The sequence below is a fragment of the Acanthopagrus latus genome, chromosome 13, assembly GCF_904848185.1.
Source record: "Acanthopagrus latus isolate v.2019 chromosome 13, fAcaLat1.1, whole genome shotgun sequence".
NCBI lineage: Eukaryota > Metazoa > Chordata > Actinopteri > Spariformes > Sparidae > Acanthopagrus > Acanthopagrus latus.
The window spans coordinates 21,394,780-21,413,010 of NC_051051.1; the positions used below are offsets into that span (position 1 = coordinate 21,394,780).

General features: G+C 40.5%; 1 protein-coding gene across 10 annotated transcripts in view; it reads right to left on the reverse strand.

Moving 5' to 3' along the window:
- The window catches only part of cadm1a (cell adhesion molecule 1a), a 394,713-nt gene that overhangs the window by 120,505 nt on the left and 255,977 nt on the right, over positions 1-18,231 (reverse strand). For 7 of the 10 annotated variants that reach the window (XM_037120290.1, XM_037120284.1, XM_037120286.1 and 4 more), the window contains one exon: positions 8,975-8,992. The exons of the other annotated variants lie outside the window; for them this stretch is intronic. In XM_037120290.1, coding sequence (XP_036976185.1) covers positions 8,975-8,992 — 18 coding nt within the window. The remainder of the gene's footprint in view (positions 1-8,974; positions 8,993-18,231) is intronic. 10 annotated transcript variants of the gene reach the window in all.

The following is an 18,231-nucleotide window of genomic DNA, read 5'->3' on the forward strand; positions in this document are numbered from 1 at the left end:
AAATGTAACCAAGGAGGCATCCATATGAATTATAAGAGAAGAAAGTAACCAACTATGTATGCTAGATTTACTGTGTGGTGCAGTGAAGTCAGCAGGCCGATAAAGCATTTGCCATTGCCTCAGTCGCACCACACCCCTTGCACGAAAGATAAAAAGAGACCGAGAGATAAACTACCTCCTGCTGGTTATCAGGACAGACGCGCTAGAGTGATGCACTGCAAGAGAGCATGCCAGCTTAATGTTACAATTATTTACTGACTTCAGTTAGAGCCGAACGATAGTTCTTCTTCATCCTCACATCGAAGTGGTAAATACTTAAACCCACTTGGAGATGAGGTGGAGGCGGGACCCTTAGACCTAATTAGGGTGGTACTATGGAACTTGTGTAGTGAGCGTATATGGTCGCCAGGATTTGATCATTATTCAGACTAGCCAGGAGAAAAGCAAGCAGGGGAGATCAACAAGAACGGGTGAGCATCATGCAGTGTCCCCTGTATAATACAGCTCATTTAGGTATCACCCTCAGAGCATATGGAGATGGACGGTACCGGCAGTTCATGAGAAGTGCCAGTATTTTTATGTCGCAACTTTCCTTTAGGTCGGATTTCCTTTTATACTGTGACAATGGTGTTCATGATCTTCTTAGGTTTAGGCACAACAAAAAAAAACATTTGGTTATTGTTAGGAAAAGGTAATGCACTCAGAATAACTGTTTTGGTTGCAATTTGGTATTGACAAAAACTTTTGCAATTTCAAACATTGCCGGAGATGTCTCAACTTCTTGTCAAAAATCTCTCTTTTTTTCAGCCACAAACATGGCAGGAATTTCCTCTGATGTCTTCCAGAAACTATCCTGTGGTGTCACAGTTAATATTCCACAGTCACAGTCACAGACACTGCGGTCACTGTCAGTCTTCTTGCCTATAACTTCACCGCTATCTCAGGTCAGGGATCAGGGTCAGGGTCATTACAACATGTAATGTGAACGTGGTATGACACATTTAATAGACGTGTCAGCATAATCTCTAGGCGTGTAAAAATATCAGTGGTTTGTAGAGACAGCAACATTTTTTTTCCTAGCAACTGGGCTGGAGAAGTCGAGGTGCAGAAGGAAAGTAAAGGTAGGAGTACTGTAGTGTAGTGCCGGCGAAACACACAGCAGTAGCTTTGTATGTATGAAAATGGGAAACAATGTAAAGGAGAAGTAGAAGTCTACCAGACAGTGATGGTGCCACTGTTAAGCAGTTGTTAGACACACTTCAGGACAGAGTGGGACAAAAATGAACAATGAAAAGTGACATTTGGCAAGCTCAGGAGACAATGTTAATGATGGAGGGAAAAATGTCAGTGGGCGTGCTGCTGGTCTGTAAACATGCATTCTTGAAAACATTTATTTAGACTCCGTTATGCCTGTTCACTGAGCTCGGTAGTGGTTTGCACTGACTGCAACAGAGGCTTTAAACATACACTGTGGCATCAACACTTGTATATGAGAACTGTTGTGTTCAGTATACGACAGAGGGGATAAACACTGACCAACAGAAGAGGCTATAGGTCAGGGTTGCTTTTTTACTATAAATGATCCACTAAGGCCTGACAGTCAAACGGTCAGGGGCAGGGACACCACAACCTACCAATGCGGTTCATTAAGACTGAATTTATCACTTTGGGATGACACTGAAACAAAATGAGCCAAAGGAGGGTTAAGGTTAAATACCCTGTTGAGCTAAGCAAATAAAAAAAAACAAAAAAACATTACAAATAAGGAAAAAACAAAAAACAAGAAACAAAATCAGTGATGCTTCTTTGTGGGTACAGACTGAGGGACATCTCATAGGTACACTGTAAAAAAAAAATCTCATGGAACGAAAATATTTTTTCATGGAAGATGTTAAAAAAACAAAATTAATTAATAAAAATGTTTTATTGAACATGTTTGCTATTACTTGTTGCTTATTGTGCTAGTGTGCTCTGCTGAATAACACAGATGACTGTGGAGACAATGTGGCACTAAAGTAATGATGTACTTACACCACATAAACACATTATAGTGTATTAAATGTTATATTAATTAAATTGAATGGTTGTTGCTTGCCTTATAAAATAAAAGTATTTTCTGTTATTCATCAGTACACTTTCGTGCCCCCTGCTGCCAGAGTACCACTTTTTTCCATGATTACTGTTTTTACAATTTATTTCCTCAAGGTTTGTATTGATTTGGAAGCTCCAAGAAGGTCGAGTTTAGTCCAGGCTAAGTGTCATTGCTGGTGTAGTGCTGTTACATGCAGCACAGAGCAGAGATATTGTGATGAGGTCCGTTGAGTTTTCTGATTTGCTCCCTCGCTCCTGGCAGGCAGTAGTGAGAAACAGTCAATACTTCATCACTACAAGTTCTGTTTGCCGCTCATGTCTATGTACAGTGTATTTATTTAAACTTTTTGCTTCTCTTGAGGGTTTGTTTGCTCCACTTCCACTTCTTCCTTCTGTTATGAAGACACTTTGTAAAGATGCAGCAGTGACCCCGATGTTGCACTCATACCTTCTTCATTGATTTGTGTCATGCATCATCACATAAGTCAGCATAATGGCAGGCGTGCAAAATAAGAATCCACCTTTTTATGAATCGCTACAATTAGGTGCTATGTGGTGTATTTTTGTGAATTTACTGACATCAGTCAATATAATTTAATGGATGCACTCTAAGGTTATCCTCTCATAATCTAATTGAGCCCTTAAAGTATTTTCTGAAACCAGGGTCACGCTTCTCTTGACTCACAAAGTCGACTTCTTTCAGAAATAAATAAGAAAATAAAATAAGAAAGTCTCTCACAGATGGATGACTTTATGAGATGTTCCTGCTGCACTGTGACTGTCTGTGGTGTTACGCCTGACACCTTCACTGACTTGACTGAACTGTCAAGCGAGCTCTGCACACACTCATTTATTACTTTATGATGATTTAATTAAGACAAATGATTTAATCATCGTAAAACGACCCTCTGTTGAGAAATTATATATTATTACATTTGCTAATCAGAGAATGAATATTTAATACCACCCCATACTGTAAATAGCAGGCTGAAGTAGAATTATCACAAACTCTGATGATAAACCCCTATAACCTGATTTAATTTAAGCATTTAATGTCTTTGTTAATTTGACAAAAGCACAGCCCGAGACTGCCTCCAGGAAAAATCTCTGTACTTGTACTTGTTTACTTCTTGTTGTTAGAGCACCTCACCCTCAATTTAGCAAGCAATCACTGCTTCTGTTTAGTTACCATGGCCACGTTCTTCATGTAACTTTGGAAGTTTACGTTTCTAAGCTGCTTACAGAGGCTTGTGTCTGCAACTTATCTAGTATCAGTGACTAAGTCACGATGGTCAATTTACACTTCGCTTCCTACATGTGGCTAAATTTAGGTTAAATCACGGGTTTGTTTCATGAGGTGGTGATAGCGCAGCAAAAGAAAAGTTGATTAATCCTGAAATGTCAAAGATAATTACTTTAAACAGGCACTGTTGCCACATCATGTCTGCATTATGGCATGTTAATTAGAAAAGAATATGGCTGAAACAGCGGTGCCATTCTTCTTAATGACTGAGACGTGTCTTTGGTCAAAGTTCAATCATTAAGATTCTATTATACTCTCATCACACCAAATCACATCACAAACAAGCCCTGAATGTGACCAAGCTGCCTGTAAAGCAGGAGCCTCGAGGTTCAAAACACTGGAGGTCATGCAATAACAACATGTTGGTCTATTATCATGAAGTGGAAGTCGTTACATGAATTTAAATACATGGGGATTATTCATCAGTCGCTACTTGTTTTGACAGATTTGCTGTAGAGTCTTGTGACCTGGAGCTATCCAGTGATTGGTAATTAAGAAAATCACCTGCGATTGTTGTCCTGTTGAGTAAAAATGTCCAACAAAGCTCTGGAACAAACGGTCATTCAGTAATACTATTGTGCCACAAATAAAAGTATAATTTCCAGCTTTGTTTGTGGCGACAAAAAAAAAAAAACTGACCTTTTTGACAGGAAATCTGGACATCTCCAGGTATGTTTGTGGCGACTGAAGCCAAACCATGAACTATTCCAAACACAGCGTACCTACACTGCCCTGGGTTGTACCACCCAGAGATAACAAAGCAGCAAAATAGTTTGTATTCATTAACTTATCAAACCCAAAAAAGTCTGTCTCAGTAGACCAAAACCAACAGTGAGCTGATCCAACTGATCCATCCAAGTGTTGTTTATGATATTTCACATTCTGCTATACTCTCAATCTCCACTGGCTCCAAAAAAAAACTATTTAAGCACGCCGTGAGTCATGTTCCTTCATTACCATGAACACACCCACTGTAGTTTATTTTTAGTCCAGCCTACATAAACTATCCAATTAAAGTAAATACTTGGTAGACCATGAAATGTGCTTTAATATTGTGAGGGAAATAGTCCCCACCAAAAACATGCTACTAACCTCCATTTCAGGAACTTACAGTAGGTACCAAACTGTTTTTTAAAACCTATTATCATTAAGATTTACTGAAGAAAGTACCCCTAAAACATGGACAGGATCAGTAAGATGGAAAGTAATTGTAGACGGACTAACACACTGTTGGTTTTGTTCTTAATCATGGGATCTGTTGACAGTGAGAACATCTCTAAATAATACCAGCCTTGTCAACAGATAAATAGAAATACACATTCAAATCACTGCACCTGCACTACCCAAGCTCTATTTCTAGTCTTTGTTCGAGTAGATTGAGCTGCCCACATGAAAGCTCTTTATTTAAGTGAGCTCTTTGCATCTCGTCATTTCAGACAAGAGCAGGGTGTCCGACCTCTCTGCTCCCTGTAAAGTGTAATTTCTATCGTAATTTTTTTTATTGCGTGCTATTTCCTGATCTTCTAGATTTTATTAATTTTCTTTACTCTCGTGCTCTTGTCATAAAGAAGCTGTGGTGGAATTTTGAGTTTTGAGTTTTTGAACGATTTGGTTTGCCAAAGTACCTGGGAAGCTGTAAAGTTTTGACGTTGAACAGTTTTATCTGTAGTAAATAATACTTATTTATATTTTTCACAACTTGAAAGAGCTGGAATAAGATTCAAAATGTATCCAATTATTGCCTGAATAAATCTGTGAGTCAACAGGAGTCAAAACAAGGTCTGTTTAATGAAGGAGCTGCGTCCTCAGCTCACTGTGGAGCTCCAAGCGGCTCATGTATTGACAAATGTAGATTGCAATGCATTGGACTGGGGACTATTGACATTGCAATAGCAAAGACACATCCTGTGGTTGGGAAATTTTCTTGGTGCAGTGAGAGATGACCTTGCTGAATACATATTCTGAGGAAACGCTGATAGAGCTTCAGTAGCTTGGGAAATTGAACCTGTGTTATAAAAGAAAAGCACACAGGATGACAAGCAAACACTGTAAGCGTGTGATTGATTTAGTCATTAATCTGAGTTGCAATGCGTCTGTGTGTGTGTGTGTGTGTGTGTGTGTGTGTGTGTGTGTGTGTGTGTGTGTGCGTATGTGAGTGCACACACAGAACTGCAGGTCCTTGTGCGTGTTTAAAGAGCCTGTCTCTGTGCACATATGGATAACACTCCTTGTATTTAACTGCCGTGTCCCTCATCCCACCTCCGTCCTCTCATGTCTTCCATTCTATTGATTGGCGTACAGAGCAAACACATGAGTCATCCATGCAAGAGAAGAGATGTCTTGTCGGTCTTGGCAGGTCAACTTAGAAGCACTTTGACAACAAGACAGATTGTGTTTTTTCTCTGCTCTTTTCAGAGAACGGTACCGTTTTAGCACTGGTTTACCCCAGTGAAATACAGGAAACAACCTGCTGTATGAAAACCGTCACGCTCAGCCTGGTTTCTTCAGTCTTTCTTGTAACTAAAGACAAGTTCTTTCTGTTGCCACTTGGCGTTTGTTTAGGTAGATTTTCCATTTCTCTCTTGTCACAGCGCTGTGCCAATGCTCTGGTTAGGTCTAGGCACAAAAAACACTTGGGTAGGAAAACATGATGGTTTGGCTTTAATAATACCTGTTCTGGTTGCTATCTGAAGTCGGTCCAACTTCCCACGGTAAAAAAAAAAAAAAAATGTCACTGCTTTTGCCACAAAAAACTGCTGGAGATGGGACTGACTTCCCCGCAGACTCGAACAGCAGTTACCTGTCTGGTAGCCATGTGGCTGAAATGTAGTGAAATTTTTTGTCATTTGTTCCCCGACTGATAAAATTATTGGCTATGAAGTAAATACAGACCATGAAAATATAAATATTTTTTGTTAGGTTTGTTTTTGACCTGTGATCGCTATCTCGTGTTCAGTTTGATATATTGTTCACTTAAAAAATCCTGGCACACTAGAAAAGCTCCCCTTGATCTAAAGTAGGAACAAATGAAGATTAATCAAAAGCTAAGGCACTTCTTGGGTTGATGCACAAATATGCTTTCTGGAACTTGTATCAACTTCATAAATAACTTTAGTTTAAGTGGCTTTGCAGACTAACAACGGTTATCATCAGTATCTCCTCGACTGGGCTTCTATTTAAAATTTTATTCTAAGAACGAATTTCAGACATATTGTATTTAAAAACCTTTGAAGGCTTATGTTGCGACATGACTTTTTTCTAACCCTCTGAAGTACTGCAATCATTGGCAAACAGTTCAAAGGGTAAGAGATCCATATTTGGCAGCTGACACACTCATTTGGCACATCTGTTTTTTCAGCCCAACGCAATGGAGTGCAACAGAGTCAGAAATCTACAATGAACCCTGAACACTGAGAAAACAGCTTATTATATTGTCTTAATTCGAGTCAAATATCTCTTTAGCCTTGATGGTTTTGGAAAAGATAACATTGCGGAGATGAAACAATATTTTTTTTAATTTATTTTACTGCTAAGGGGAAAAAAGTGTGCACGGATTTGGTTTTCGCGTTAAAGTCAGATGAGATGATGATTGCCATTGGCAGTGCATGCTAATTTCAGTGTGTGTGTTGCTGCTCTGCTGGCAATCAGCTGCAGGGACCACCACTGCTCGGTGGCAGCAGCGGAGGTTTGTGACCGAGAGCGGGCGGGTGAAGGACTGGGCTCCGTCCAATCAGCCCCAAGGGAGGATCTCTTACTGTTCAATTCTAATTCATGTACATATAAATAACTGTCACTGGCACTGCTAATTGGATTAAAAGGCTCGGCAGAGGAGAGACAAGGGAGAGGGGGGGTGAAGGCAGCGGGAGAGGCAGCATGATTTATATATTTTTTTTTCCTGTGAGGGTTTCTATGGATACATTCTGACCAGGCAAATAATGTTTTCAAATTTGTATTATTCAAAATAATAATAATACATTCAGAAAATCAACTGTGAATTCTCAAAATACAGCATTTATTGGAAACAGGCTTGTATTGGACAGATTTTTTGTCAATATGAGTGTTATTCCCTGACCCTAACCCTGCTTCCTGATTAACTCCTTTTCATTTGTTGTTGATGCCACTTTCTGGTTGTAAAACAATGTGTTTACCTGTTACCTAATACACTTAGTATAATGTACATTTCAATAGCACTGATGTAATTTTCAGCACAACAGAGTCGCTTTGAGCATCTTTTTCTTTTTTTTTTTTTACAGAAATGTTGTCACTCTGTGGTTAATTTCAGTAGTGAACACTCCCTTGAAACATGTTGTAAACTGCATAAGCCTAGCAGGCTTTTAATTTGAAAAATGTGCAAGGAGTTTTGTATTGGACAGTCGCTTGACAGTCGTTTCAAGATCAGTCAAGTAGAAGCGGACAGGAATTCATTAGCGAAAACAGCATTTCTGCTGACGAATCCTAAGTTTCCTGCTGTGTGTCTGTACAGGGCATGCAGCAGCTTGATCGGACAGCGGAGCTCAGAAGGATATATGGATGTGTTTTGGTTGTCACTGGCTACAAAACAAAGACAGGTCAAATATACTGTGAAACAAACTTTCTTCTCTCTCACTGCCTGGTTCTTTCGCTGTGTTTTGACCCTTTTTAAGTTTGACACAAGCAATGTCACATTTCTAAAGGTGCAATAGCACTGTGAGCACCACAGTGGACAAATTGCTGCGAGTCCAAACAGACAGCAGAATGTGAAGAGAAAACTTGGCTGTCATTGTTTGTCAAGGGCCAAATCTCTGCACCTCACTGATAAACCTCACATAGACGTGGTTTTGGTTTGTGCCATTTTGGAATGGTATAGTTGTTTAATATTCTTTTTTGTTGCATTGTGTTTGTGTTGATTATTATTTGTATTATTTTTGTTTATCTCTATATTTGTCTTGTTTGTATACGGAGCCAAACGGCGACAAAAAACAGAAAAAGAAAAATAACAACTTGTGTGTAAAATGTTCATGATACTATGTTTCATATGGTATACAAACCAGATCATCCGGAGCAACATTATTCTGATGTTCAACAGCAATAACATAGGGCACAACACAATGACATCAGACCAATGTGATTGGTCTGCTTCAGTGATGGTCCAGGAACAGCATGAATCACCAACACAGCTGTACTGGATACGCCAAATCAGTAGCAACGACTCTGCTTCAGTGTTGTAACTGTAATCTGGAGAACATGGTTTGACTGAGTTCAGTCTTATTGCTATCTGGCTTAGTGCAGTGCGCACTGGGATGCTACAGCTAGTGCGATTTAGGACACTGGTAGCTAACAGAGGATGTATGAGTAATGACAGCAGCACGGAGTTTGGAAGAAATGGACTGTGGAGAAGGCAAGAGAGAGGCAGATAGAAATCTAAATGCGAGAGGGGATGAGAGAAACCGAAATGAAGAACGCTGGTGAATTGGTCGTGCCACTCGAGCACCAGAGAAGGAGAGAAAGCATGTCTTGGAACACACGAGACAGAAGCTGGCAAGCTGGAATGTGGTGCGAGGATGTGGTGAGGAGAAGGAAAGGAAACGTGGGAAGGCTTACCTGGATACTGTGCAGCTCCTGTGTTGGAGAAGGAGGACAGGTGGGGAAAGGGAGGGGGGAAAAAAACAGAAAGGGAGGTTAGCATTCAAAGCCCCGTTTGAATTTGATTGCCCCCATTTGTGAGCAGAGGTTCATGCTTGTAAAGAACAGGAAGAGGCAGGTAAGGGTGCAGAGAAACATTTTTCATGCTTTTCTCCCCGTTCAAAAGAAAATCATTGAAAGGCCACACATGATTCAGGAAACAGAAGCTCAAGAATAAGGTGTTCAACCCTAAAGGCACATTTAGTTGGCTACAAACAGACTTTCAGCTTCACATCAAAAGCAGTGAGAAGACGATAACTTGCGTTCATATCTTTGGCTATATTTGGCTAGTTTCATGCCAAAAGCTGACAGAATTACAAATAAAACAGCACTTTTAAACCAACAGAATTCAGACAATAATACACCAAAACTGGTGACTTTAGCACCGTGTGATGATTGCCTTTTGTGCATAATTTGGCAAAAAAAAATGCTCTGGGTAATGAATGTGCCTCCTGTATTAACTCAGAAATGACACCAAAGGTGACAACATCACTGTACTGATCACATAACCCCCATACAACAACGTCAATTTTATACCAATGGCTTTTGCATCGAATGACCAAATTACATATAATGTGTGTTAACTGCAGAGCTTTTGAGGTACCCCTGAGTGGATTTTTTTTTTAAACCTTTGGAAAGAGCAGTTGCTTTCTCGTTCCAGTCTTTTATGCTAATGTTGTAGTGGTTCATTTTCTTCCTTTAATTAACCTTCAATAACTTTAAATAAATAACCGCTAACAGGCTTGCAGGCAACTTGTAGGAGCCAAACACTGAAAACAGAAGGGTGGAACTCTCTAATCTGTCTATTCAAAATAGTTCATTCTACAGTTTGCAGAAAAGTCGAAAACAAGTCTGGAATATGAGGGGATCGGATTCAGAATGAAAGAAAACAATATTTTCTCCCAGCATCTGTTTTCAAAACCTCTCACCTTACGATCTTCCTTACGGACCTCTTGAGATATTTATGAATGCTATGAACAAAATGCATGATCAAATGTCGCTGCGCCTCTACCCAGTATACCCAGCACTGTAAGACAAGGAAAATGTCTGATGCGGAGTACACTGATACATTAGAAAAGAGAGACATGAGAAACCCAACTTCACTGTTTCTTCCCTGCAATAAAACAATTCTCATCAACAAGCCTCCCGGTTATAAGCACAGCAAAATGACCTTGAGACGATGTATGAAGATGAATGTAGATCCTTTGGACCATTGCGAAAAATCTGACTCGCGTCCTTCACAAAGCAATCCACAGTCCAGCAGCACCCAACAGCTAAAAACACACAGAGCTGTATAGGCAACCAAGTGAGACTGCGAAGGTCTCATTTTTCACGCTGCGTTACAATCTGCTCACATATGGCCAATAAAGAAAATGTATAATACATGTAAATTTCAACAAATTGTTACACAGAGCCCCTTTAATATCTTCATACAATACATTAGTTGCCTCCTCATGCAAGAGTTACCAAAATGATGTCCAGTGTTTCCTCTAGAATATAGTGCCATGTGCATTATGTATGAATTTTGCTGTGTACCATCATAAAAACATGAAAAAAAAAAAATAAATAAAAAATGACAGCAAAACAAACACTTTTAAAAAAATGAGTGAAAACCAGCTATAACAGGCTCACAGGGACGGCAATACAAAATCCGGTATTAAAAGGAAAGAGCGGTTTTGGCCCTAAATATACAGTCTGGCATCAATTTAGACCCCCATCATTGAAGAACCTTTTTCAGCCAAGTAAGCATCAGGATTCCAGCTAGGAGGAAGCTTTTGATTAGAAAACCTATTTCCTCTGCAACTTTTGCCAAGTCTCAATCATGGTGATATTCTAATTACCATTATCCAGAGGAAAAAAAAAAAGAGAGCGAGAGGCAGCGATTGAGTGGCTGTGTGTAAGTGAGGGAGAAGAAGGAGTGAGAGGGAGACGGTATTTGGAGGGGAAATCTGAGGAAAATGCAGCGTGGAGATTGAGCGAAACAAAGAGCACACTTTCGGCTGTTTAACATCCGGCTACACAGCCTGCGTGTGGTAAAGTTGTGTCTTGTGCGGTTAATTTGCATTCCCTAAATCCCCAGACGTGTATCTTTTCAAGCTTAAAGGTCTCAGTATAGGTTGTACAATATGTTCTCTGACCATTTCAAACTATTTAGAGTTTAAGGCGCATGAATTACAATAACGTCTCAGAGTATCTGAGGAAGTTCCAATAAAACAAAGTTTTATGGAGTTCGACAGCCCTCAACCTCACCTGAAAAGAGCTCTAAACTGGTGTGCTCACCTAAAGAGCAAAGTGTTAAGTCATAAAGTCTCCCAGCATAGCATCAGTTATCCCCTGCTTAAGCATTCAGCAGTAGCACACAGGAATCAGGGTAACGGTGCTTCAGAGAGCCTCATAGTCAACCCAGACCACCCCGGAGTTCAGGTTCATGCAGTGTGGCGGGGTGAGAGGGGGTTCTGCTTTGGGGAGATTACACAGCAATAGGCGAGACATGGAGCAGCTCTCCCCATGTTAAGTAAATGGAGAGCGGCTGAAGAATAACTGCATGGTGGCTTACTTTGCCCCCTATGGGTCTTGCGGGAGCCTTCGCTATCCCACGCCGACCTACAACCTCCATAGGTGAGGTTAAATGACAAGGACTGCAGAGATGCATAAAACATGAGTCATTTGGGAAGAGAGCTCGACGTTGGACCACTCCAGAGATGATAGGGACATTAACCAGGGTTTCACCAGGGCCTGAGCTGCATTTAATGAAGGCCTCCACTACCTCCCAGTGTCTCTCTCTACATTTGACTCACAGCCAGGGAGCTAAGCAGTTCAAGATAAACACAGCCACTGCTCTTTTCTGGCTCCAGTTGTCCACATTTCTGCCCCTGCCTCTTCCACTCTACTCACTCTCTGGCCTGACAACATGCTGTAGTCTCCAAGTGGTCGAGAGCAGCTTTGTGCAAGGCACATTAATGTGAGCAATTAGAATTAAATAAAGGTCATTACAAAAAAAAAAAAAAAAAAAAAAAAACAACAACAAGAAAAAAAAATGTTGGAAAGATGTTGCTGATGAAATGCTGTTTTTACACATCATGAGCTTAAATGTAATTACACTGTACACTACAGAAGGATCTTTTCTGGTAATAGTGCTATAACACTCTACTCAACATAGCAAGTTAAATGCTAACAAATGTCCAGAAACATGGCAGACATTTCTAAAAAACAAGTCAAGGCAAGAAACACGAGGAATCAGATGTTGTTTGACTATATTTCTAACTTTCGAGTTAGTTAGATTATTTGTAGAAAAGGAGAAAGTATGACCCAAACTGTCTTTGCCCACTGTTTATTGACCTACAACTCACTTACCATAGTTGTGCACATTTTCCTCACAGTTTAGACTAAAACATGGATCTCTTAAGGGAGGATTTGCATACAGAGTTGGAGGTGGAACCCTATTCATTCCCATGAAAGTTAAGAGTTAAGAGAACGTTTAGAGCCTTACTCGCACATTAGGACACTGTTTGCTAATAGGGCCATCCACATGGAAACGCTTTTATGCGTAAACGCACATGTTTTGCATTGTTATGGCCGATCATCCACATGGATCCTGTAAACACTGTGTCAATAAATGCACTTTTTTGAAACCTGGCCTCAGGATGGAAAAAATCTGAAAACGCTGCCCCTGCGTACTCGTGTGGACAGTGAATCTGCATGCTTTGCGTATCGATGACGCCATCGCCCCACCCTCGTCCTCTAGCTTTCGACCACTTATACTGCGACGCCTCATAACAACAACAACAACGATGGCGGACTACATGCTTGTGTTCATGCCGCAGAAGATATTGAGCCTATTAGGGTTACTAGGGCAAAATACTATGCACCCCCCCTCCACTGCACTGAGTGATAAAGGATTATGGACAACTGACTAGCCATTTTTGTCTTCTTCTTCTTGTGTTTCGTTTCTCCTTCGACTGTCTGTCTGTCTATACAGTGTGCAAGCTTTATGCATATGCTCCGTCTCTTCTTCTCCGTTTTTGGTGAATTTCAAGCGCCTTATAGGCTGGAATATGAACTACAGCGCGTTGAGTCGTTTACAATGGATCTGTTTGGACGCAGCTATCCTGAAACAATACCAAGAAAGACAGGGGAAAAAAATCATCATTTTGATACGTGTGGACATGGTCCTACCCTGACATGAGACTCCCACCTTGTGTTCATACAAAACACGATGACTAATCCTAATTATAAAGTGTTAGTCATCCTGACTTCATTAACTGGCTGAGGACCCAGTGGTTTAAACTTATTTCATTCAGATCCTTTACTTCTGAAACTAACTATGCTCACTGAGGGCATTAAAGCCATTTCTTACACAAGAAACAAGACAAAACCTGAAGCCCAAGTGTAGACTTAGATAGAAATGTCCATTCTTCAGAAGGATATTGTAAGTCCAAAGTCATTAAGAATCATCCTGGCAAGGCTTTGAATATCCACAACAACTTGCGTGACAGTAGTTATTATCATCAGATCTTTTGCTGCATACACATTACAAGTGAAATTGAAGAACATTTTGATATGCTGCCCTTAACACCTACGATTTCAAACAATGTGCAATTTGGTCCCACCACTCAAACACTGAGCGCTGTAGCTACCAAAAACACGTGTTTTAAAAAAAGTCATTCAACCTCGCAAAACTGAAAAAGTCCCAGGTGCTGTGAGAGCGGCCCCAAAAAAACAGACATAACAGCCCCACTTTCATCTGTATTCATCAGGTGAGAGAGGCCTCGACTCTCGCCCCTTTGCCAGAGACACAATAATAACAATGGCTTCCTTCGACACAGTGCGACCACACGCTTCCAAGCGCGTCATCTTCAAACGTGGCTCTTGGTTAATGGCCCGGAACACATATTCAATGTCTATCAAAGAAGGACGTTGCTGGGATGGATGCACATGCTGACAACCTCTCTCGCTCGCTCCTCGATCACACAAACACGCGCTAACACTGTGTCCCCTTCACACTCCTACACACACACACACACACACACACACACACACACACACACACACACACACACACACACACACACACGGCTACAGAGAGAAGCCCTCCCTCCAGTCAGTTTAAGTATAGCAAGCAATAATGTGTTGATTAAATCTGTGATCAGCTGCCTAAGGGGCATGAAATTGGACATGATGAGTGTGGCACATTAAAAACTAATTATCAATAGCACCAATCCTATTGTCTTTCTTTTAAACCAGTCGCAGCAGTAAATCAAGTGTGGAGAATGGAACACTGTGTGCTCTATCACACTGAGCTCTGGGGTTACAAAACATACCTGGATCCTGGTGGCTTCAACGTTTTTTGATAAAAATATTAATCTATTATTTAGTGCCTAAAGCACTTCCTTATTGTATCAAAAACTCATGGAGAGTTGATAAAATATGCTGCCAGCAGGGGATCAAGCTGCTGCACCTGCAATGCTTCAAGTTAAAAGGAAAAACTATTTCTTACTTACGTCCTCCAAAACACTGTTGCAGGACTGCGGTAAAAGGTGCTCCATTTTGTTCATGAGTATGGGTCAACAGCTGTCTGATCCCCACGTCTGCAAGTAGGGCTGTTAAATTGGTCTATCAGATATACTTCCTTGTCATTTGACCTTTGTCTGACATCAAAAACTTTTACTTAACTTAGAAAATATAGGCAAAGGACAAGGGCATGCAATGTTTGAGTGGGAGTTAAAAGTTAAAATCACAATGTATCTAATCACGATCCACAATCTAAATTGCAATTTCTTTCTCAATTTTGAAATGCCCCTTAGACCGAAGCCACACTTCGAATTAGCCTATGAATTTCTCCAATTGTACAATCAAAATGGAAAATTGCATTAAAGATGGTTCTTTCTTAGCACGACTCCTCAACCAACATGTTGCAAGCTGCAACTCACACCATTCATGTCACCCAAGGAAGTAATTCATCATATCAGCATAGCCATCAACACACAGATCCACCAGTCAATGATATTATGTACACTAAGAGGATATCAAATATCATTATCTATGCGGATCGCCAGATAGAAATAGATCACAATCTGAAATCATCAGCTCGCTCACTCCTGTTCTGGAGTGACAAAACCTGAAAAGGAGCTCAGGTCGACAAATTGTCTAACTTTAACAAGGGAGATAGTAACATGATGACAAAGGTGACTTATCTTACAAAGTAGTATATTCAACCTGAATCATAATTGTTCAACACTCACCAAAATGATCTTGTACCTAAACCTTACTAAATCTTTACCATAGTTTTCTCCCATCGTAGCAATAATTTGTAATGGTTTTAGAAGGCACAGAGATATAATAACAGTAGATGAGAAAAGACATTTACAACCAACACACAGTATTTTGTCATTTGTTTTGGAGGACTTGGAGCGATGCCGACTTATTCATGCAAACAGCTTTGCTGCATTTAAACAAAACTCCCAGAAGTAAAAGTCTCTCCATATCAGTAGAGACTGTAGGACATGCTGTACTTGAAAAGAAACGGTCGAGAAGATAAGATTCATTTGTTTGTTGCCAACACGCAAGCGCTCTTCTTCGACTATGACTTTGACTGGTGCTGCAGTTCTACTCTCTGTTCTAAAATGTTTTGTTTGTTTGTTTTTGCGTGGATCTTTTCGGGTTTTCTTGCCCTTCAATAATCGCTTGAAACACATGATCCAGCGCTGCGGATCGGCCTACTCTATCTTACATTAGCCACCCTTTCTAAAGGCAGTGTGACATCACCGCAATAGTTGAACCCAAGAGCAAGACTGTGTAGATGAACCAGCTGCAGTGATGGTAGCTGATAGAATACAATGGCGGATGATAGTCAAATCCACTTAAAACTGAAGGAAACTGTGCATTGCCGTGGTATACAATATGCCTTCAAACTGGACTCGCTTAACTTGTAAATCATCATCTTTTTCTGCACCTGCACCAACACGGCTCCTTGGGGTTGCTTCCCCAATGGGAATCAGCAGTATTGCCAGCAGCGCTTTTAATTTCATTTCGGATTTGTCCAACACTTCAGCAGCAATTCCGCAAAAAGTCATTTGCGTTAACTCCCTGAAATTCCTGGACTGAATCAAGTAAAATGAGTAACATGGAGTTAAAGAGCAAGGGTGAATGGCAGGACAGTTAACTTTGCCACAATAACTTAAGGACACTTCAGTGAACTGACCTAGACTCAGATCATATATCTTTTCCAGCTCTTTTTGCATGTCACCTCCTCTTAAGGATACTTTCAAGATCGCACCTGCAGTGGTTGCTAAGAGACTTGTGATGCAACTGCAGAAGTCTCCATATTTCATCACCAATAACGTGCCGTGGGACAGAATCTGCACTTGTCTCGTCTCACCAAAAGGATTTCTACTCAGTTATGCACTGAACTGTAAAGCAGCTGTCATTTGATGTAACCTAAGCGGTATAAACATTGCCGTTTTTCCCTCATCTCTCGTTCCTCTTCTTTTCTCTCTCCTTGGATATTTCTCACCCATCCACTCTCTGTTTACCTCCGGCTGTCTCTGGGACCCAGCGATTAGAGCGCTGGGTGCTGTCCTACTGATAAGACTGAGAAACCCTCCCCTCTCTCCCTCCTGCCACCAATGGCTGTGTCCTCAGGGTGAAAAAGGAGCCCAGGGTAATGTCCCCAACTCCCCCAATCCTCACCCCTTCGCGCCATTCACCGAGTCATGGGTGGTGGCTGAATACGCTGCCTTGCGAGTCTCAGGACTTTGAACAGATGGGCCTGCATTTTCATGGTGGATAAGAGAAGCCAGCGAAATGACTAAAAGTAATACCGCTTGGCTTATAACAGTGCAATATTATGCATCCAGGGTTATTTTTTAAGGGTGAAATTTTTACATTCTGGGGAGCGTGTTTAGTGTACCATCTGGTAGATTGTGTAGACTTAGCGCTGGAAATGTAGGACAAATGCTGGCACTCAAACGTGAATACGCTTCATTTCATGACAGTGTCTATTGTCTATACTTCCATCCAGCTGCCATACAGGGGGGTAGGGAAATAATACTTTACAGGTTATTCAAACAGAGAGTAAATTGGTATTATTATAACACAGCTGACAAATTGTAGCGCTCCATTGTTTCCCCCCAGCTATAGTAACCCCAGCTTTACTCTGCTAGTTACTTAGAATTTAATTTAAAGAATAAGGCTGGTGCTTTTCCACATTCTTCTCATTGTCAACAAACAAATGGTTTCACTTGAAACAAATGGCCTTGGGGCTGAGTGCCACAGACACTATTACTAGAAAATTACTATTGCTCCAAATAGCAGACAGGAATTGCAAAGATACGCACTTGATGTTTTGATTTGATGTTTGCGTTAGCTACAATAAAGGATTGATTTCAAATGTGCTATTTAGATGGATCAATTGAAAATATTAATCCAACTCTGTCTTTACTTTGTTATTTGATAAGCAAAGAATCAGGGTCATTTATCTGTACTATATTTGTATGTAACCGCTTTATCCCTTTCATGGGGTCATGGGGAGTTTTGCTGGAGCCAGGGCCCTCAGTGATGGCAGAGGCCAACACACAAGGTGCCAACCACACATCAGGAGCAATTTGGGGTTCAGTATCTTGCTTAAGGACACTTTGACATGCAGCTCAGCTCAGCCCAGCCCGGAGCTGGGATTTGAACAAGCAACTTTCCAATCACTAGGCGACCTGCTCTACAAACTGAGCTACAGCCGCCTGTGTACATAAGATGTAGCCCTTTTATGCTACATAGACAAATAGTATACTGAATATATGGAACAAATTCAGGGTAAAATGCCACCAATGATGTTGGCATTTCAGGAAGATTTTAAGGCTTTGCACCTTGATTTTAGGCACTACATATGATACTATGGTAGAATAGGGTATGTTAATAAATAAATACAATTGTAAAATGTACCCAGTTTAATACAAAAAAAAATTACAAAATGTGTAAAATGCTGATGAGTCATCACTGAAATTTGAGCTAAAATAAACAGCCTACATGTTTAACATATACATTTTCCTTCAAGTAATCTGAAACAAGGCATATTTATGTAAGTAACATAACCTCAGATTTCACAAAAAAAAAACAAAAAAAAAACTGTAGTATCTCCCCTTAATGAGACTGATTGAAATTCTGAAAAAAAAAATAAAGAAAGA